We start from the raw sequence: 22,983 nt of genomic DNA on the forward strand, positions 1-22,983 counted from the left end.
TTGCTAAGTTGCTGAGGTTGGCCTCAAATTTGCAATCCTCCTGCCTCAGCCTCCTGATCCGCTGTGATTACAGGCATTTGCCACTGTGCCCAGCTTCACTTGTTTTTAATTGACTTAAAAATCAGTAATTTTGGAGGTCACATAGCTGGCAGTACATTATTAGTCTCCCACTAACTCTGCTGTAGATAACCCTTCTGACGTGGGTGTTATGGTAATAACAGTTGCCTAGGTTACTCTCCAGGGACATGAGACTTCTTTTACTGAAAACATGGATCCTTCACTTGGGCCTACAGATATCCCATGTGCGACTGACATGAGGTGGAAAGGCTTGGCATCTCAGTCTTCATATGGAGTCTATCTCCTTTGTTTCTTAAACTTTTGGATCAGATTCTACTCAGTTCTGCCTGTGGACCTGTTGAACATATGAAAAATGTTTTGTCCAAAATTATAATACAGGGTTAACTTGACCTCAGCTTGTCTAGCTCCTCTCAACTACCATAAGCAAAACCACCAGACCGTGAAAGGAGTAAGAAAATGTGGCGCTCCAGTTCCTAGAAGGTCACCATCCTAACTGAGAAGACGAGAATATTTCTTCCTTTTATTAGTCCGTCCCTCTGATTAGTCCGACCCTATATCTATCTGTAACTCCCTCAGTCCCCTGAAGTCAGGAAAATGATTTATGAACAAAGTTCCCTCTCTCCATTCTTAGGTTACTGAATAAAGACTTTCTCCCAAACACTCATCCCTTAGACATTGTTTTTTTCCGTGGGATGAATGAACCTCCAAACCTGAGTTCTGGAACATTTTTGGAATGACTTTGCACCTCTGTTGAAAGTCAGTGTATGGGTCTATTATTGGATTCTCTGTTCCACTGACCAATTTGTCTATCTTAATGCCAATACCATCTTGTTTTAATTACTGGAGCTTTATAATACATCTTGAGGTTAAAGAGGATAAATCCAGTCCCTTTCAACCTATCTTTGTTAGAAGCAGAGATCAGACAGATTACTTTTTGGTTTGTTAGGCATGTGTGGTGCTGAGGATTGAACTCAGGGCTTGTATGTGCTAGGTGAACAAAAGCACTGAGCAACTCTCCCAGTGACGATGAATTTTAATCCCAGCCCAACAATTTAATACTTGTGTGACAGGAAACTCAGTTAATGATGCTTATTATTTATTCATGCACTTGTCTTTTGCTAGAATTAAAAATTACAGTACTTAGATTTAATGCTAATTATTATTAAAAACCCAAATTGAGCTGGTGTTGTAGCTCAGTGGTAGAGTGCTTGCCTGGCACGTGTGAGGCACTGGGTTTGATCCTCAGCACCATATAAAAATAAATAAAATAAAGGTATTGTGTCCATCTACAACTGGAAAGTATTTTTTTAAAAAATTTAACTGGGAAGATGGCTTTGGAAATAAAAGGTACTAGGATGGCAGGATGGCACTGGAGATGGGAAAATTTAATATGCTCAGCCGAGTCCTTTCACTATCTTTTCCAGGACATGCTCCTGCCCTTTCATCTTCTTATTTTATTATTATTATTAAAAAAATTTTGAGACAGGATCTCACTAAGTTGCTGACTTTGAACTTGAGATCCTTCTGTTTCATATTCCTGAGATTACAGGCATGGGTAACCACACCCAGCTATTATTTTATTTTATATTTATTTATTTATATTGATTTTTTAAAAATACACAACAGCAGAATGCATTACAATTCTTATTACACATATATACCACAATTTTTCATATCTGTGTTTGTATATAAAGTAGGTTGACACCCAATCTGTGTCTTCATACATGTACTTTGGATAATGGTGTCCATCACATTCCACCATCCTTGCTAATCCCCTGCCCCCTCCCACCCCTCTGCTCTATCTAGAATTCCTCTATTCCTCCCATGCTCCCCCTCCTTACCCCACTAGAGTCAGCCTCCTTATATCAGAGAAAACATTTGGCATTTGATTTTGGGGATTGGCTAACTTCACTTACTATTATCTTCTCCAATGCCATCCATTTACCTGCAAATGCCATGATTTTATTCTTTTTTATTGCTGAGTAAAATTCCATTGTGTATATATACCACATTTTTTTAAATCCATTAATCCACTGAAGGGCATCTAGTTCGGCTCCACAGTTTAGCTATTGTGAATTGTGCTGCTGTAAACATTGATGTGGGTGTGTCCCTGTAGTATGCTGTTTTTAAGTCCTTTGGGTATAGTCCGAGAAGAGGAATAGCTGGGTCAAATGGTGGTTCCATTCCCAGATTTCCAAGGAAATTCTATGCTGCTTTCCATATTGGCTGGACCAATTTGCAGTCCCACCAGCAATGTATGAGTGTACCTTTTCCCCCACATCCTCACCAACACTTATTGTTGTTTGTCTTCATATTTATTTATTTATTATTTATTTATTTTGGTGGTACTAGAGCTTGAACCCAGGGGTGCTATATCTACTGAGCTAGATCCCCGTCCCTTTTTATTTATTTATTTATTTTTAATTTTTGAGACACCGTCCCACTCAATTTTCCCAGGTTGCCTTGAATTTGTGTCAGCATGGTGGCACACACCTATAATCCCAGCTACTCAGGAGTCTGAGGCAGGAAGATCACAAATTTCAGGCCACCCTGGGCAATTTTGCGAGACCTACAAAATAAAAAGACAAAAAAAAAAAAGTAAAAGGTCTGGAGGTGTAGTTTAGTGGTAGAGTACCCATGGCTGAGTTCAATCCCCAGTTTAAAATAAAAATAAAATGATCATTCCACCATATCAGTAATTTTCTGTACAATTTGTAAACTTTTACTTAGAAAAAAAAATTTTTTTTGAAGAAAAAGGACAGCATTCTACATATTACCTTGAAACTAAGATTACAAAAGCTATTCGGTCTGCTTGGTGTGGCTTTTTCCAACACTCTTTTTTCAGTCTTTGCAATACTTGTCCCTGCCAGTCTCCAACTGTCCCTGGTTACAGGTGAGTGCCACACTGAAGGGGAGGGGCAGCTTCCCAGGGTCTATTCCCAGCATCACAGCCCCACATCGGAGTGCCTTACTGTGGTGCTGCCCTCCTGGGGGCCAAAAAGGACCCTGATTACTGTGCTTTGTGTCATGTGAGTGCTATGCCCAACAGGATGGCTGGTGGATGGAAGAAATGTTTGTTTTTGATTGGATTCAGTCTCATCTGTCTTAAACCGGTGAGTTCACCTTCCGACTACCTGCAGCTATTTAGAGAAAACAGAAACACATTCATTATCTTTCTCTTTCTTTGAAGGGCCAGGGATTGGGGGAGACAGAAATTGAAACACTTAAGGATCATTCCAAGATTGTATATGTTTGTATATTGGAAACTTAATGTGATACATTGGAGAAAATAAACAAGATTATAATTTTATTTTAAGAACAAAGATTTTTGAAAAATCTGTCATTGACTTCTGACTCAGTTCAATAGGCAGATTCAATGGAAAAAATGAAATAGTAATGCGATATGCTCCCAGCCTCGAAATTCTACTCAGGATTGCTTTGTGGTAGGTTTGAGCGCTGGGAAGAGTTGCGCAGATAAATACTTATGTGGATTGAAAAATGCTCACGTGATGTATAGAAATATGATTAATTTATTTCTGATTTATGTTTTTCATTTCCCAAAATGGTGTTTTTTCTTCATGGTTCTAATTTTCTAAAATTTCCTTTTCAGGTTGTTTCAGCCAAAACAGGTAAAATTTTCTGACATGCAAATTTCCCTCCTCATGTTTGATTTTTATTGTCATTATTGATTCGTGGGCTACCCTGAAGTATAAAGGTTATGCTGACAAAAGAATCCAACGTTTTCTGAACATTACATTGGGTGCAAACTATCTCTCAGGTGCTGGGGAGACAATAACTGGTAAGACAAATAAATGGATCAAACTTAAAAGACAAGACCTTATAAGGTATTCTTTTTTGAGTACTGTACTGTGTACAGGCATGTAGCAAAATGCATTTTCTCATAAACAGCCATGAGCAAAATATTACAGTGATCATCATTCTAGCCAAAGAAATAAAAATCTTAGCTACAATAGAGAAGATCTAATTTATGTACGTTTCTTATTTGTCTTCTGGGAAATTAGAAAAGAAATTTAGAAATGTTGTACTTGATTAAAATTTCAAGATCCCCTACTTTAATCAAAAGGAACTTTATACTTCTAAAATTGCATGTTTAAATATAGACAATGGTAACTCAAAGCTGAAAAAGGGATTTCTTTTGAAAAGATTACATCAAGCTGGTGTGATGGGCCTGCGCCGGAAATCCCAGTGACTCTCAGTCTGAGGTAGGAGCAAGTTTGAGGCCAGTCTGGGTAACTTGGTGAGACCCTGTCTCAAAAAAATAAAATAAAATAAAAGATTTAATCACCATTTTTCTTAATATTTATTTTTTAGTTTTCGGCGGACACAACATCTTTGTTTGTATGTGGTGCTGAGGATCGAACCCGGGCCACACGCATGCCAGGCGAGCGCGCTACCACTTGAGCCACATCCCCAGCCCAAATAAAAAGATTTAATCACCATTTTTCTTGAATAATTGACTGACGGCAAAAATAATTTCTCTAAAAGCATATCTTGGCTTATCCATTCCAGAAATCTAAGTCCCCAGGGTGGAAACTTACGTTTAGTAAGAGTTAGCTTATCTGTAGGAACAATATAACATCAACTATATGAGCAGTAAATTCTCATAGTGAGGTCCTTAACAACTTAGCAAGACCCTGTCTCAAAATGAAAAATAAAAAGGGATGATGGGCTGGGGTTGTGGCTCCAGAGGTAGAGCACTTGCCTAGCATGAGTGAGGCACTGAGTTCGATCCTCAATACCACATAAAGAAAAATAAAGACACTGTGTCCACCTATAACTAAAAAATAAATATTAAAAAAAGGGATGAGAGTGTAGCTCAGCAGTAGAGCTACACTCTACTGGGTTCTACCCTGGGTTCACTCCCAGTACCGTTTAAAAAAATTATTATGGCCTGATTTATTATTTCTTACTCACCTTATACTTGAGAAGCATTTAAGATTGATCAGGAAGCCATGGGAAAGACCGGCCACATTCAAAATGATTTTTAAATTTTTTCTACTTATTTCTTTATTTTGTTTGTGATGAGATCTCACAGTATTGTCCAGGCTGGCCTTGAGTTCCTGGTCTCAAGTTATCCCCCTGACTCTGCCTCCTAGGTAACTGGGACTATAGGCATGTGCCACTGGGCTTAGCTTATATGCGAATTTTTTTTTTTTTTTAAAGAAAAACTGGTCTTGTGGATAACAAAATCTAGCTTTGCTGTCTCTTACAAGGTCCCAGCACACCTAGGACATACTGAGTCGTAAGAAATGGCTCACTTTTAGTCATCAAGTATCCACCCTATTCAAGAGAAACAGAGACTCAGACTAAGATACTCATGGTGCTGTTAATCGATCGATTCTGGCTTTTCAATAGATGGGATATGTTTGATTTGTACTGTATAAAAGGCTTCATCTTGGGTATGTGTGTTCTGATTTCATTTGGGTTCTAGGATCAGCTATTTATTTATGTGTGAACAGATGATGAGAATCAAAGGGTTTCATTTCTGACTGATCAGAGTGGTTAGATGCACATCTAGGGAACAGAGTTTTCTCTTTCATCCATCCAGTAAAGTAGGCTAAACATAAAAGCAAGAAAGAGCGAGGATTGTTGCTACTTTATAGAGCCCAACAGCTGTCACTCAAGCTCCTCAGCCACCCCACTTAGAATGTGGAAAGGGTTGAAGAGTGGAACTCTCATAATTTCTATCAGCAGTCTTTAATAATAATAAGAATATGAACCTTTTCTCAATCACATGGAAAGTACTCTTAAAAAGGCAGCTTCAATACCAGCTCCCTGCTGGGCTGGAGGTGTGACTCAGGAGTCGAGTCCTTACCTAGCATGTGTCAGGCCCTGGGTTCCATCATGAACTCTAGAAATCTAAAATCCAGGCTGGAAATTTATGTTTAGTGGGATTTAACTTATCTGGAGAACAGTATTTATCAACTATATCAGCAATGAGCTCTCAGAGTGACTCAACATAAACTAGAACAGTGCTTACTATTTTTATTACGCCATAGAAAAGGAAGTAGAATTAAGACAATTGTAAAATTTGATATGAGACTAGAGCTAAGCCATTAAATTTTACAAAGTCCATGCATATAGGTTTTAAAAAAGTATTACCTCCTGATATTATAATTATATAAGCCATGAACTCTAGGACTACAGGCATGTGCCACTTTTCTCAGCTTATAAATGATTTTTTAAAATATCTGTTCTTTGGGTAACAAAGTCTAGCCCTGTTGTCTCTTATAGAAAAAAAGAAAGAAAGAAAAGACTAGATCTATACAACTGGAATGCCCCCCAGAGACCCCATCCCTTCTGCCAAACAAATGTCCCCAGAGGCTGGACCCATCTCACCAGGACTTGCCACACCAGGACTGGGCACTCAGACTCATTCCCTCCACATCTGGTGTTCTCTCCACTTGTCCTTGCGTCAGGCGAACCAGCCACTGAGATACTTGAGTTCTCCCACTCAGATTGTTTAAATTTTTTTTTTAAATTGTAGATGGCACAATGCCATTTTTTTTTTTTTATATGATGCTGAGGGTCAAACCCAGTGCCTCACATGTGGTAGGCAAGAGCTCTACCACTGAGCCACAACCTCACCCTCAGGTTCAGAGTTGTTTTTTGTTGTTGTTGTTGCTTTTTTTGGGGGGGGGGGTTCAGAAGTTTTGATCTGCTTTCATGGACAGTGCTGCTCAGAGTCTATTGAGCACCAACTGTAAAACAGGCAACCAATTTTGTCCAGCCTTTGCTTGTCCCAGACTCCCTAGAATCTCAGTGTCTGTGGCACCCTCACTGTGTGTCAGTGTCATGGTCTGGCTTTTCCAAATGCATCACAACATCCCTAATCTTTTTTTTATTATTATTATTTATTTATTTATTTATTTATTTATTTATTTATTTTGAGACAAAATCTCCCTAAATTGCTGAGGGTCTTGCTCTGTTGCAGAGGCTGACCTCATACTTGTGATCCTCCTGCCTCAACCTCCTAAATCACTTGGATTACAGGTGTGCGCAACCGCACCCAGTTCTTAACTTAATTTAACAGGGCGAGTTGTGTAGAGTCCTCAGATCCCACAGTAGTCTCTGACATGCTAGCCTTTTATATCCACTCTATGAATTCACTGTCAGGCCTCCTATGTCTGCGGCTGGTTTGATCATCATTTTCCCAGGAAATTGAGTCCATTCCAATGGGCAGGACTGGCTGCCATAAGAGAGAAGATAAACTGTGGGGACAGGGGCAACAAGAATTAAGAGACACCAGAAAATCAGAGAAAAGGAGGCATAGACCACAGGAAAAATGACTGGAGGAGGAGAAGTGGGATGTGTGGGGGATTGAGTGAAAGGAGGACCCCCTAATGGGGCTTCTTACTTTTCAGGATTGGGAGGGGACAGAGGTCCTTCCTACAGAATCAGCTTCTACTGGCAAATGGCTACGAGGTCTCCATCTTCTGCCAGCATATTTAACTGTCATGATTTTCTTTCAATGGCAGAAGAGACAGCCCTGGGTGATGTCCCAGGAATGTCTGGCTAGTGCACAGTGGAGACTTTGTTCGTTTTCAACATGGTTATTTCTGAGGTGCTGCCAAAACCGACTCTGGGTCATTGGTAAAGAAAGAAAGGTTGTCTGTATCATGCACATAGAGATTTGGCTGGAGGGAAAGGGGAAGAGTTGATACCGGCTATCACTTGTCTGTATTTATTCTTTCTCCTTGCCCTTTAGTTTTGCTTGTTTATTTTGCCATTTGGTTTTGAATTTGACATATTGTGATGTTGTATATCAAATGGGGTATATTAAACATAAAAAGCCAAGAGTCGGCTTCAAATGGAAAGCCCAGCTATGGCCAGGTATAATGGCATACACCTGTAATCCCAGCAACAGGTGAGGCTGAGGCAAGTTAGAGTCTAGCCTGGACCACTTAGTGAGACTGTCTCAAAAAGAAAAAGGAGGAGGAGGAGGAAGAAGAGGAGGAGGAGGAGAAAGAGGAGGAAGGGGGACTGGGCACTCTGTGGTAGAGTGGCCCTGGGTTCAACCCTCAATACTACAATTAACTAGTTAATTAAAATCCAGTTAATGTTCTTATTTATGACTTTATTTCCACTTGGATCTCCTACATCCCAAACATTTTTGCGTCTGTGGATTTGGTAAAGGGGTAAGTATGGTTACTGTTCTATGTCTCCTATCCCATACCCAAAATATAGGAATGCCTTGTGTAAGCTCAGGATGCAAACATTTACATCCCATGGCAAACCATGGCCAGGCCCACAGAAGAAGGGACCACAGCATCACATTTTTATGCTGAGACAGATTTTTTTTTAATTAATTAATTAATTAATTAATTTTATGGTGCTGAAGATTGAACCCAGTGCCTCACACATGCTAGGCAAGCGCTGTACCATGGAGCCACTACCCCAGCCCAAGACAAATGTTTTGATAGAGAAAAGGAGAATAAAGTTTTCTATTTTCCGTAAAAGAATCTGAAAATGGTTATACTCCTGTGTTAGGAACATACTATGAAGTAACCATAACAAAGGACTCAATACTCCCTCTTTCCTCCGTGAGAATGAATGCCAGTGGGGACATGGGCAGAGTGCATAAGTGACACGACAGCCACCAGAGAGCTGGAGACGGAGGTGGTTCCAGCTGGAAGCAGTGGAGCCAGTTTCAGGACTGGGAGGGAACATCAATGGCCAAGCATCCTGGGAAAGTCTCCTTTCAGAGCTCTACCCACAATCACTTCCCATGCTTATTTAACTTATTTAAAAGGGCAAGTGGTACATGTCTGTAATCCCAGTGACTCTGGAGGCTGAAGCCGGAGGACTGCAAATTTGAGGCCAGCCTTATCAATTTAGCTAGGCCCTAAGCAATGTAGAGAGAGAGATATGTCTCAAAATAAAAAAATAAATAAAAAGGATTGGGGTTGTAGCTCAGTGGTGAAGTGCTCCCAGGTTCAATCCTCAGTACAAAAAATGAAATAAAAAATAAGTACAACTGGGGGTGGGGGTGGGGGGACTCTGAAATTTCGTCCCTGAGTGAGAGGTTTGAGCTTCTGCTCTCTTCTGGCGAACAACCGTAGCTTTCTTTCTCTCTGTCTTATCATGATCTGGAAAATGAGGGCAAAGCTTATGTATAAAGGATGGCATAAGAATGATTTAGTTTGAAGAGGAAAATGATGAAAGAAGTGACCCTTCCAGATATCCTGGCTAATGTACAACTTAAAAATCTCTTTCAGCTCCCCAAATACCCACTATTGATCAAGCATATTCAAAAATCAGCAACAGTATCACTGTGGAATGGGCTACAGTGCCAGGGGCCACCAGTTACCTGCTCACAGCTGAAGATGGGGACACAGTCATTGAAACCATGGTGGCCAATTCCCCAGGCACTGTAACAGGCCTGAAGGCTGCGACCTTGTACCAAATCACCATCAGATCCATCAGTGCTGCTGGCAGAAGCCAGGCATCACCTCCAAAGCAGGCAAAGACAGGTAGCTGATGCTCATCCTCTGTGACCTGTGACCTGGATCAATTATAATGATGCTGCAAATGCACAAGGCAGTTTGGTGTCACATGGGTGCCACAATTCAGCGCCCAGAAGTGAAAATCACCAAATGATATTTTCTGGCAACTCAGGTGTCTGTGGAGGAGGTGGTATTTAAATGCCTCATGTTTTTGCTTTGAACATAAAGCCCTTCTGGACATCTTTAAATGTATCCCTGCTTTTACATATCTGAAAAGAAGTTCTATTTTTAACCGTACTGAATAAAGGATACATACAAGGCAAAGAGAGATCAGTAGAGGAAAGGGATTGGGGGACTGGAGGAGGGAAAGGTGGGTGGAAGTGCCAGGAAGTGATTGGCCAGTTTATATTGTTTTGTAGTATGCATGCATGAAAATGTAACAAGTTCCATCATTACTGTACATCAATTAAATTTGCGCAACTATAATGCACCAATTTAAAAAAAAAAAGAATACGTAGAAGGGTTTTTCCACATTTTAACCACATGGTATACCTGTTAACAAAAACAGTTGAAGTTTACCATCAGCATTATTTACACTGATTTGATAAAGTTGTTCCTAGGCATATTTCTAAAAAGTTGTGTGCACATTGAAATGGTATAAATCATCATTTTTATAATTGATTTATATTATGATTATAGGAATATTTGTCTACTTTCTGGCCAACTTCCCGCTGAAAGTAGTGTCTAATATTTAAAGTTTTCCTTTGTCTCTGCCACATCATTTATGATTAATACACACTTAGATAGTGATTATTTAAGGGAACTCTATAATTAATAACTTTATAAATCAAATAATTATAAGATGAAAATCAATCTCAATAGATAATCAACCTGAAATTACTTATTCCTAAATAATTTGAATTATCCTCTATTGGACTTTTAAACACAAATGCAGTTTTTCATTTTGCTTTTGTCTCCTTAGTGTTGGCTGCACCAATTCTGGAAGTAAGCTCTCCAAGTCCAGACTCTATCCTTGTGCAGTGGGAAGCTGTATATATGGCAATCGGATTCTCTGTGTCCATTATGCAAGCCAATGGCTTAGGTAGAATTTGGAAGGAGAATACTACAAATACCTCCTTGACCTTCAGCAGTCTAGATGCCGGGACTCTCTACACCATAAAAGCCTATGCATGGAACGCCAATGGAATCCCTGGGGATGACTCCACCTGCAATCAGAGAACAAGTAAGGACTTCTCAGCTCAGCCTCAAACAATCTCATTTTTGATTAATGAGGGGGGCTGTGCATTGCAACCATCAAGAGCAATGTTAAGTGATAAGTACAGAGCAGCTGGCAGCAGCTGTTTAAATTTATTATGAAGTTATTTATAGTGCCTTGACTATTCCTCCGTGGCAGTTTAAATGCTTACTTCATGGATAAAGAAATGCTGCAGAGAATACAAGGAGCATGGCAGCTTCCCCTCTGAAATCCAACTCAGTTGCTGCATATGCATTTGATATCACGATTTTTGTTAGGTTTACCAATCGCCCCTTGTCTCTTCCTGAGTTCAGCGGTAGTCTAGACAAAAAGAATTGGGCCAAACAGGAATTCATTTCTTCAACAGACATTCAGTGAGCATATGCTGGCTTCAGTGCAGAGATACAGCAGCAAACAAGACAGAGTTCCTGCTGTCCTGGTGCTTCATGCTGTGACAGATGTGTTTCCCAAAGGCCTCCACCTAGGCCTGAGGCTAACACCTGCTTCCCACCACCTCTCCTCTAGTTGTAGGCAGAGAAGCTGCATTGCCGGGTGCAGGTTGTGTTCTCTCACCATCCCCACCCCAGGGACACCTGGCTGGGGGAATGCAGTTTAATAACTGCAAATCCAAACGGAACTGCTGGGATGAGCCAGAAGAATGAGAGGGTGGAAGGGGGGAGGGGGAGAGAGGGAGAGAGAATATGACAGTTGAATATGACAGTTTTCTTCTCTTGAGTAAGCTATCTGCTGGCAATATGACCTAAATAGATGCCAGACTCGCACCAACCAGATTAACAGGATTAGCTGTTATATCCCTTGGGGGAGGACCAGGAAAGATTAGGAAGAAACCAGAAATGTTCTCTTTACTTTTTGGAGGGGAATGATCTATGGCCAAGACAGAAATGTAGAGAGAAGAATTTGCCTTGCATACTACTTCTCTAGGAGAAACCATAGCAAGTAGCCCCAAGGTGATTTGTGATGGGCTTGGTGAGTCAGGATATTTGTGACAAACAGCCTAGGCTAGCTGCTTTGCTTGCTTGCTTCCTTGCCCCCCACACCGCATCCCCCCCACCGCACCACCCACCCTCATCTTCCCACAAAAAATTATTGAGGGTTCACTCTGAGCTGGGCAGAACCTAGCTGATGGGAATACAACATCAAATAAAGCATGCTCCCACTCAAAGATATGATTATATCTAAAGATGCATAAATCCACAGTCATGGTTCTGTGTAACAAGTGCTTTGATGGAGTCATACAAACACAGTGTGGCACAGGAGAGAGCATCTGTATCAGGATGGGGGACTGAGAGAGCCATCTGGTTTCTTTCAGGCCTCTCCTTTACTTGTTTCCCCATGTTTTGAAAAGTCTTAGAGCCCGGCGAGGTGGTGCACTCCTATAATCCCAGAGGCTCTTCAGGCTGAGGAGGAGGATCACGAGTTCAAAAGCCAGTCTCAGCAACTTAGCGAGGCACTTAGCAACTCAGCAAGACCCTGTCTCTAATAAAATATTTTTTAAAAAGGGCTGAGGATGTGGCTCAATGTTTAAGTTCCCTTGTGTTCAATCCCTAGTACCAAAAATAAATAAAGTTTTAAGAGTTTGAATTTAGCCTCTGTATTAGATTGCTAGGGCTGCTCTCACTAAGTGCCTCAAACAAGCTGGCTTAAACAATAGAAATTGATTGTTTCACAATTGTGGAAGCAAAGTCTGAAGTCTAGGTGTTGGCAGGGTTGGTTTTTTTTTTTTTTTTTTTTTTCTTAAACCAAGGATTGAATGCAGGGGTTTAATTGAATCACTGAGCCACATTCCTAGCCATTTTTATTGTCATTTTGAGATAGTGAGGCCCTAAGTTGCTGAGACTGGCTTTGAATTTGCGATATTCCTGCCTCAGCCTCACTGGGATAACAGGCAAGTGCTACCCTGCCCAGTTAGGGTTGGTTCCTTCCTTTTGAGGGCTATGAGGGAAGGATCTGCTCAGAACATTTTCCTTGGCCTGTGAATGTGCATGTCTTTGTCTGGATCTCTTTTCATAAGAACATCAGCCATATGTGGGCACCTTGGCACACTTATAATTCCAGTGACTCAGGAGGCTAAAGCAGGAAGATCACAAGTTTGAGGCCAGCCTGGGCAACTTATCGAGACCCTCTCTCAAAATAAAAACTGTTGGGGATGTGGCTTAATGGTAAAGTGTCCCTGGGTTCAATTCCTAGTACTAAAAAATAAACATAGAGATATAAATATACCTGGAGAGCTGGGGACATGGTTCAGTGGTACAGTATCACATAGCATACTAGGCCCTGGGTTTGAGGTAGTAGTGGGGGAAACATTGATCCTATTGAATTAGATCCTATCCTATGACCCTATTTCCAAATAAGGTCACAGTCTTGATGGCACTAGGGATTAGGATTTTGACGTACATGTTTTGGGAGGAATGACTTCAACCCGTAACAGTTTCCCACTATCCTACCTATTTTTCCTAGTTCTCCCATATCCCTTATGGGAACTACATTGTCCTAAACTTCTGTAGGGTACACTTAACAGCCTTTGGCCTAGCACTACCTACCCCAAAGCAGACCTTCCTTTGTAGATGAGTTGACCCTGCAGTGGGGGAAAGGGACCTGTGGAGATGACCTATAAGGGAAACACAGCAGGTACCTGTCTTGTGGAGAACGAGTTGGGTCCCCATGTCCTCAAATAGGGTCTTTCCTGTACTCCAGATGTGACCAGAGGATGCTATCCCTGCTCAAGTTCTGCTGGGTGGTCTTCATTACAGTACAGATTCCAAAGGTGATCCGAAGCCAGTTTCTCTCCCCACTTGGCCCAGTGGACATATGTCCCCCAACTTTTTTAACAGGATAGCCCAGAAGAAAAGGAGGCATATTTATAATATAGGGGAAAGTACTTGGGAGACACTGAGAGTGCGTAAGGTGTCATCGCTCTCTATATTTTCCTTCCTTCCCTTTAATTTACAAAGGAAATGTTTGCTCCTCCAGAAACAATTGTGACTAGCAGGGGTCAAAAATAATGAAGGGATATGTTTGCTTCATCAATCAGTAACAAAATATTTGGCCTATCATGTAATGATAACATACTCATATGGCACTTTTAATTCTTCATATTTATTTTTGGGGTGCTTGGGATTGAACCCAGAACCTCACAGTGCTAAGCGCATACTCTATCACCAAGCTATATCCACAGTGCCCCCATTTATAATCTCATTTTATTCTATAATCACTTGCAGTTTTTGTTTGTTTTTGAAGTCCTGGGGATTGAACCCAGGGCCTCGTACATGCTCAGCAGATGCTCTACCACATCCTGAGACCCCTTTCCCCACCATATTTATTATTGGTGCATTACAATTTTACATAACGGTGGGAATCATTACATATCTGTTTATGCATACAATATAACAATACAATTTGGCCAAAGTCATTCCCCAGTATTTCTCTTTTTCTTCCTCTTCTTCTTCCTTCTGCTTCCTTCCCTCTATTCTACATGTCTCCCTTCAATTTCCATGAGAACCCCTGCCATTGTTCTTCTCTTTTTTCTACTCTAGCTTCCACAAATGAGAGAACACAAAAGACCCTTGGTTTTCTGAGTTTGGCTTATTTTGCATAACATAATGTTCTCAAGTTTCATCCATTTTCCTGCAAAATGACTTAATTTCATTCTTCTTATGGCTGAATAAAACTTCATTTTGTGTATATATCACATTTTCTTTATCTACTCATCACTGATGAACACCTAGTCCATCCCCTTCTTAAATTTTGTTTTCTGACAGGGTTTTGGTAAGTTGCCCAGGCTGGTCTAGAACTTGAGAGCCTCCTGCCTCAGCCTCTCAAGTAGCTGGGATTACAGGCCTGTGCTGCCACACCTGGCTACTTGTTAAATAGTATATTCATATATGCATGCATGCATGAAAGTATATTTTTTGCACCTGTATAGACACTGATCTTATTATATCCATTTTGTAGATGTGAAAAAAAATTAACAAATAGTTGAAATAATATGGCCAGGGTCACATAGATATATGAGTTCACATAGTTAATGGCAGATGTGTTACCAGTTCCCAGGTATCCAAAATCCCAATTTTACGCTTTAATGCTTGTATTTATCCAACTATTGGTGTACTTTATTATCCACTGAGCTCCTTAACATTGTTAGGCTACGTCTCATTTGGCTTAAGGTGGTTATAAAATCTTAATTGTTTTTCAAAAACATAGGTCCTCGTGCTCCTGCCAACATTCAAGTCTCTTTTGACAGTGGGGCTCTGAAGGCATCTGTTTCATGGACACCGACAGAAGGAGCCTTCAACTATACTGTGATGGCTTTGAGTGGTTCTTCTGAGCGGAGCTGCAGTACAACTTTCAGTTCCTGCAGCATCTCTTCCCTCCAGTGTGGAACTGAGTACCTGATTTCCGTTTTAGCAAGTAATGATGCTGGATCTAGCAAGTCCTCTTCAGCAGGGACCCTGAAGACAGGTATGTAAACAAGAGTGAGGACCCTGCAGGGCTGGCAAGTCAAAGTCCCTGACAATATTCCAGAACACTCTGGAAGCAGTCAAAACCAAAGCCTGGTCTAAATGAAAGCATTGAGTTGGACATTCTCATGAGTTTGAATAACGTGGATAGGGAAACCCGATTTTGTGAATTTTGAAAAAGCACTGCTTTGAATATGTGGAGGCCTGGCTTTTATTCTAGATCTTCCATTAGTTAGTTTTTTTCATTTTTATTATTTTATTTTTGAGGCAGAATCTTGCTGTATTGCTCAGGCTGGCTGAATTCTTGGGCTCAAGTGACCATCCTGTCTCCACTTTCTGGCTTCGTCTTCATTTTTAAAGAAGATCCAATTGGAGGGATTTTGTTTTTGTTTTTGTTTGGTACTGGAGATTACCCAGGAGTGTTTTGCCACTGAGCTACATTCTCACCCCTTTTTATTTTGAGACTTTTGAGACAAGATCTTGTTAAGTTGCCTAGAGCCTTATTAAGTTGCTTAGGCTGTCCTTAAACTTGAAATCCTCCTGCTCCAGCTTCCCAAATCATTGGGATTATAGGCATGTGTCACTGGGCCTGGCCAGCTGGAGTTATACACACAGCTCTAAATGTGAAGTACAGACAACTGTCTCTTATTGACATTAAGTTTCATGACAGAGACTTGGTGGGAGATTTTTTTTTTCTTTTGGTACCAGAGATTAAACATTCAACCACGTTCAACCAGAGGCATTCAACCATTGAGCTACATCCCCACCTTTTTTTTTTTTATATTTTATTTCCCTGAGTTGCTTATGACCTTGATAAATTGCTAAGGCTGGCTTTGACCTTGTGGTCCTCCTGCCTCAGCCTCCCAAGGTGGGAGATATTTTTTTTTTTAAATGTTTTTTTTTCTATATTTATTTTTTAGTTCTCGGCGGACACAACATCTTTGTTGGTGTGTGGTGCTGAGGATCCAACCCGGGCCGCACGCATGCCAGGAGAGCGCGATACCGCTTGAGCCACATCCCCAGCCCAAGGGGAGATATTTTTAAAGATGAAGATATTTCTAGTTCTGAACCCAAGTAGCTGGTTTATAGGCCTGGGTCACCATGCACAGCAAAATCCCCGTATTTTAAAATGACTACCAAACTCTGGTGGCCCATTATTTCTCTCATATAATGAGAGAATGTGAATAGGTCTTTGTGTCTTTGTGGTTTGCTGTAGCATAGACTTTTGTTCTCTAAGGAAAATCTTCTAATGTTTCTGGTACATAATTTTTCATATTGTACACCAAATTCAATCTATTACAAAACTTATAGTTGCTGATTTGGGTTGTCCTTGGATAATTGCAAAGATGCAAAAAAAAAAATCTCCTGCAATAGTCTTACAACTGGTTATTATTGATTACTTCTTAGTGGCTTGTGCACCTGGAAGAGTGATGATCCAAGAAGATCCCCCTGGCCATCTGTCTGTGGCTTGGTCCAATGTAGATCTGGGTGATTACTACGTGGCTTTTGTGAAGAGTGATGATGGCTGGGAAGTACACTGTAATACATCCACCACCCAGTGCAGCTTCTTATCTGAGTGTGGCTTCACTTACTTTATTAGTGTTTTTGCCTATAACAAGGCAGGGCAGAGTCCTTTGGGTGATGTATTCAATTATACAACAGGTAAGTCACATTTGATGTTTGTAAAGGGAGTCTGAGTTCACTAAACTCAGCAGCAGAGTAGGTCACCACCTGGGAGTCATTCTAGAGCCAGGAATGCAAAATGAATGTTTTGTTTCATTCTTCCCAGACTAGGAAAATTTTACTTTGTGAACCCAAACTTTACAAAAATGCAAGGTTAGCTAGGTGTAGCACTCCATGCCTGTAATCTCAGGGACTTAGATTGCAAGTTCTAGGCCAGACTTGCCTGGGCAACTTAGCCAGATCCTGAAAAGCATATAGCTCTAGCATGCTCTGAAAGTTGAATCGTCCACAAAGATCTAGTTACTGTTCAGGCCTGGATGCTGAAGAGGATGCAGCTCTCCATTTGAGGAGTTTACTCTGTTTCTGGGACCAGAGAGACAGATGCAATAGCCAAGATGTTACATGGTTTGGAGGGCTTTGGAGTACAACACCTGGTTTTAAGTTCTAACTCGACCATGCCAAGGGACGATGATGTCTACCTTGCTACTTCCTTAGTATCCTTCACTAAAAGTGGGACAAATAACAATAACATAAATGTGAAAAGGACTTTGTATGTAATAAAGCAGAATGCAAATATTTTCATGATCATGATTATTACCATGACTACTCTCCTCCACTAGGCTTGGAATTTGTATTGGGCATAGATTATGTTTTATTTATCTGTCACCAGTGCTTATCATAGTGTGATCAGCATAGGGGAGATGCTCAATTTTTGAAGAATGAATGGAGTGACTTGGAATTAATTAACTATATTTACAAATAAGAATAATATAGTTATATAAAGTATTTGCTTGATTATAAAAAATTTTACCAGTTTGAGGGGTCCAAATAATTGGTGCTTTGGGAATTTGGAATTTGAAGTAAGCGGCTATCATTAAGGTTCAAGAACACAGGAGGGACTTCCAAAAGGAGTGGCCTTGAGCTGGAGTTTAGAATGGATGGAATGTAGGTGGGGCAAGAACTTCTCAGAGAAACCCCAATCCTAGTTAGACATTTGTTAGGCAGGCTTTTTAAGGTCTCTTCTAAGATTTACTAATACAATCATGCTCCCCTCTCCCACACCCCAGCTTTATCCGGTTTAGTGTCTGGAAAGAGTGATAGCATCTGAGAAGTTAGGATGATGACTTTGTTAGGCAGAAGAGGGAAAGGCTTTCTTGTAGGGGGTTCACAGTCTTCAAGGCTCTTGTAGTGAGAGCACAAAATAGACAGAGTATTGAGAGGTCTGATATGTGTGGAGGGGGGGACATCTGAATATTACAGCTTGTAATGACCTTCAATATCATACTGAGAATTTATCCTATATGCAGTGAGAGTTAGGCCAAAGTTGGAACTGAATGCATAACATTATTATTATTATTATTATTATCATCATCATCATCATCATCATCATCCCATCATCATTATTAATTTATTTTTTGGTACCAGGAATCGAATCCAGTGGTGCTTAGCCACTGAGCCACAATTCCCAGCCCTTTTTATTTTTTTATTTTGAGACAAGATCTGACTAAGTTGCTTAGGGCCTTGCTATATTGTGGTAGCTGGCCTCAAACTTGTGATCCCCCTGCCTCAGCCTCCGAGTCACTGGGATTACAGGCATGTGCCATTGTGCCTGGCCATGTAACTGATTTTTTTTAAATATTATTTTTAGTTGTTGATAGATCTTTATTTTTATTTACTTATTTATATGTGGTGCTGAGAATCAAACCCAGTGCCTCACACATGCTAGGCAAGCACTCTACTGTTGAGCTACAACTCCAGCCCCCATGTAACTGATTTTTGAGCACACACACAAAAAAAAGGGTCTCTTTTCTCTCTTGAAATTATAGAACCCATAACAATATGGGGCACTGATTGAGCAGTGAAGGAGATTTTGTTCTTGGCCAGAAATAGAAGTGGGGGATAAACTCACAAATCAAGTTCTCATCCCTTGGGGGTCAGGAAGTTATAGGGTAAAAGAAATGAGGAGGAGGAATACTCGTGTCTTTTATTCTGAGGTTAGAGGTTGTCTAGTGGTCCCTCTGACAGCCAGCTTAGATGATCCAACTGGTGTTTCAGCCAGTCCTGCTGAAGAGGAATTTCTGGCCTTCAGAAAAGAAAGGCTAGAGCATGGTAAAAATTCTGTTAGGTCACCCAGCAGAACAGGACTGGGGTGGGGTAGATGACAAACATACCTGTCGGAGGATATTGCAGTAGTGTAGGAGTATGGTGACAAAGGCTGTGGCCTTGAGGAAGTCAGGCCACCCAGGACCCTCTCTGGTGGCATTTCTCCTGCATTGACCTCATTCCCTCTGGGCTCCTACTTTCAGCTCCCTGTTGTCCTAGTGACATTAACCCAGTGCTGGTGTCCAGCGAGAGAGTAGAGATGGTCTGGTCTCCTGTCCGTGGTGCCGAACTCTACGAAACCAAGGCTGTGGCTGGGTCCAACGTGGTAGAGTGCAACGACACTGCCCCTGCTTGCACTCTCTCAGCTCTGGAGTGTGACACCAAGTACAGCATCACAGTATATTCCTTCAGTGAAGTCCGGGGCATCAATATGTCATGCCGTTCACGCTTTATCACCACAGGTATGGGAGAGCTATGCTTTCGTTCACTGCAGCTGTGTGCCTCAGAACAGCCACTCAGCAAGACCTAAAATCCCACTAACCACTATTTGTAGGGACCAGTAGAATTCCTAACTGTATTAAGGAGAGATGGAAGAGAAAGTGGAAGAGGAAGGTGGGGGAAAGGAAACAAAAGGAGACCACAGGGAGAGAAGGTTTTGCCAATGACTATCTCCGCCATTCAGTTCTTTCTGCCTTTGAGGGACGTGCCTGTCCATACACCCATGGTGTACAAGGGCTTGTCTTACTTTTGATCTCAGAATTAAAAATGCTCTTAAACCTCTTCCAGTTGATTCTACACTCTAAAAACCCAATACCTTATGTCAATGTCAACAGTTTTCCACACAAAGTCTCTAGAAATTTGGTCTATGTGCAAGATATTTTTGAAAACTATGATGATGTTGTTGGTGGTGGTGGTGGTAGTGGTGGTGGTGGTGGGGTATGTGTGTGTGTGTGTGGGGGGATTGAATCCTGGGGTCTCTACCACTGAGCTACATCCCCAGCTCTTTTTATTCTTTATTTTGAGGTGTAGTCTCATTAAGTTGCTGAGGTTGGCCTTGAACTTGGGATCCTCCTGCCTCATCCCAAATCACTGGAATTACAGTGTGTGCTATGCCCAGCCTGTTAATTTTACTTGGGGGGGAGGGGAATCCTTTTTTTTTTTCTAGTACCAGGTATTGAACCCAGAAGAACTTAACCAATGAGCCACATCCCCAGCCTTCTTTATATTTTATCTTGAGACAGGGTCTCACTAAGTTTCTTAGAGCTTTGCTAAGTTGCTGGGGTTGGCCTTGAACTGTGATCCTCCTGCCTCAGCCTCCAGAGACACTGGGATCATAGGAGTGTTCCGCAGTGCCTGGCAAAAAAATTAATTTTAGACTAAATAACACATGTATCCCCTTTTCATTCCCCCAACAGGGAGGCTGGAACCCAGGGGGCACTCTACCACTGAGGTACATCCCCAGCTCTTTTTATTTTTTATTTTGAGACTGAGTCTCATTAAGTTTCTTAGGCTGGCCTTGAACTTGTTGTTCTTCTGCCTCAGCCTCCCAAATCAATGGGATTATAGGCCTGTACCACCAGACCCAGTCCACTTGTGACACTTTTGACTCAAGCTGTTTCAGTTAATAATTTTAAATTTCTAGGTCCTTGCAGTCCTGAAATAATAAGTATTTCCAAGGATGCCTTCTCCATGATTCATGTGCACTGGCGATCCACCAACGACGATGCCACTTACACAGTGACTGCCCAGGGGGAGAAGGGACTGTATCAATGCAGCAGCACAGGAGAGTCCTGTACCCTGGGAGACCTGCCCTGTGGCTCAGTGTTCTCGGTCACTGCTGTGGCCGAAACACAGGCAGGATGGAGTCTGCCCAGCTACAGCATGCCCCTGGAAACAGGTATGTAGCAACCACCAGCTCAAATGCTGACTTCAGGAGGTCTCTAGGATATGTTTTAAGAAATGGACTTTATTTTCTACCCTACATGTGGTGTAAATGCAGTACACTTAGAACTCTTTTCAAGAGTCCCAGACTTTAAAAATCAAACTTTCAACATTTTATATGCTCTGTAAAAGTATCATCAAAAGACTCTAGAATCATTTTACATTGGCATCAAAGGAGCAATGCATTGACTCTACAGAAACATTTATTAGAATTTATATTCTCTCCAGGTACAATCTGTCAAAACAGCTAACAAGTAACCAAATGAACTGATTTATTTTTTGTCTCTTTAGTTGGGCTCTTTTATATCTTTCTCTAAAAAATGCTTTCTGAGTTTCAGTTACCTTATCAGTAAGAGGGGGATAATAGCCTTAGATGGTTGTGTGAATTAAATTAATGGTGCAGAGCACTTAGCATATGACCTAATCAAAGTAAAATCTCCATAAAAGGAAAGTGCTATTGCTGGGCACAGCAGCACAGACCTGTAATCTCAGCAACTCAGTAGGCAGAGGCGGAAGGATCACAAGTTCAAGGTCAGCCTAAGTAACTTAGTGAGACCCTATCTCAAAATAAAATATAAAAAAGGCTGAAGACGTAACTCAGTAGTAAAGTGCCCCTGAATTCTATCCCAGTACAAAAGAAGAAAGTTTCTATGTCTTATATAAAGGGTCTCTGAAAAATTGAAAAATTGAGATGGCATGGTATATTAGGAGGCTAAGAAATCAAGTTTTTTTTTTTTTTTTTTTTTTAATTTCAGGGCATGGGGGGTGGTGTTTGTGCCAGGGATCAAATCTTAGGTAAGTGCTCTACCACGGAGCCATAACCCCAGTGCAGGAAATCAAGTTTTTATATCAGTAATGTACTACAAAGTGCTCAGGAAAAGCAAAATACATTTTCTTGCAAATGCTATAAGATGTTATATTGGGAGAAGAGGTGAATGGATCTGTTGCTTTGCAGTCTGTATCTAGAATTTTTCATGTTGAGGAACAAAAAGGATTATTCTGAAAGAAAAGGGAAAACCTCACACTAATCACAGCCTGTTAGTGCTCTGCATTCTTGGGGAAAGTACTCATTACAAAGAATTGATGTTACAAGAGGTAACAGAGGGTGTGACCCATGGAAAATTTTGGTTAATAATAGTAAGCTTGAGAAATTTAAGATATTGAGTGAAATGCAGACAAAGTACAATTATTAGTTGTTTTTCACAAAATCATCTTCAGTGGAAATGAAACCTAATTCTTTCTCTCTTTCCCCACTTAAGTGCCATGCTGTCCAACTGGTATGACTGTAACTCAGGTCACCCAATCAGTAATCAATGTGAGCTGGGCTATTGGGATGGCAGCTCAAACCTACGTGACAGTTCTGGAATCACACATTGGACAGTCTAAGTGTCATACCCATCAAAGTCACTGCCTCCTGGGGTGCATCACATGTGGCATCAACTACACAGTAGCATTAAAAGCAATTAGTGCCACTGGGTTGACTGCAGACTGCACCTACCAAAGTTATTCCTCTAGTAAGTGAATTCTTTTTTTAAAAAAATTTATACAATTTATATAAATCAATGGTGCTCAGCAAGATAAAATAAATATGTGTCTATGATGTATTAATGATTCATTGGCTATGCTGATTATTCAATTTCTACTTAAGTTTCCAGGGGTATTCATTATTGTTATAGAGAGGGAATATTTTTATACAAGAACTATGCTTGTAGTGCAGTTTACATTTTGTAAATTTCTGGGGGAAAATGAAATAAGAATCTCTTATTGACTGGGATTAATCTGAGTTTCTCTTCCCATTCTGCCTCTCTTCTTTATTTTGAATGATACACAGATATCAATGAACTCAAATACCACACTATAGTAAGTAAATAAATTCTCAGTTCTACAACTGAAGTATCAGTGAGGACTCAGCACTTCCAGGGCCAGGCACAACCCTTCCTTCTCATTTATAAAGATGCTGCATTCTCCCCCCCCCCGC

At 40.9% G+C, this 22,983-nt stretch overlaps 1 protein-coding gene across 1 annotated transcript in view; it reads left to right on the top strand.

Annotated features, from left to right (window-relative positions):
* The first annotated feature begins 3,104 nt into the window (after nucleotides 1-3,104).
* Fndc7 (fibronectin type III domain containing 7) overlaps nucleotides 3,105-22,983 on the top strand; it is a 29,662-nt gene continuing 9,783 nt past the window's right edge. The window contains exons 1-9 of the mRNA XM_015505038.2: nucleotides 3,105-3,191; nucleotides 3,689-3,707; nucleotides 9,318-9,572; nucleotides 10,528-10,788; nucleotides 15,022-15,279; nucleotides 16,686-16,940; nucleotides 19,268-19,525; nucleotides 20,707-20,961; nucleotides 22,265-22,519. Coding sequence (XP_015360524.2) covers nucleotides 3,117-3,191; nucleotides 3,689-3,707; nucleotides 9,318-9,572; nucleotides 10,528-10,788; nucleotides 15,022-15,279; nucleotides 16,686-16,940; nucleotides 19,268-19,525; nucleotides 20,707-20,961; nucleotides 22,265-22,519 — 1,891 coding nt within the window. The 5' untranslated portion in view covers nucleotides 3,105-3,116. The remainder of the gene's footprint in view (nucleotides 3,192-3,688; nucleotides 3,708-9,317; nucleotides 9,573-10,527; nucleotides 10,789-15,021; nucleotides 15,280-16,685; nucleotides 16,941-19,267; nucleotides 19,526-20,706; nucleotides 20,962-22,264; nucleotides 22,520-22,983) is intronic.

Source organism: Marmota marmota, unplaced genomic scaffold, assembly GCF_001458135.2.
Source record: "Marmota marmota marmota unplaced genomic scaffold, marMar, whole genome shotgun sequence".
NCBI lineage: Eukaryota > Metazoa > Chordata > Mammalia > Rodentia > Sciuridae > Marmota > Marmota marmota.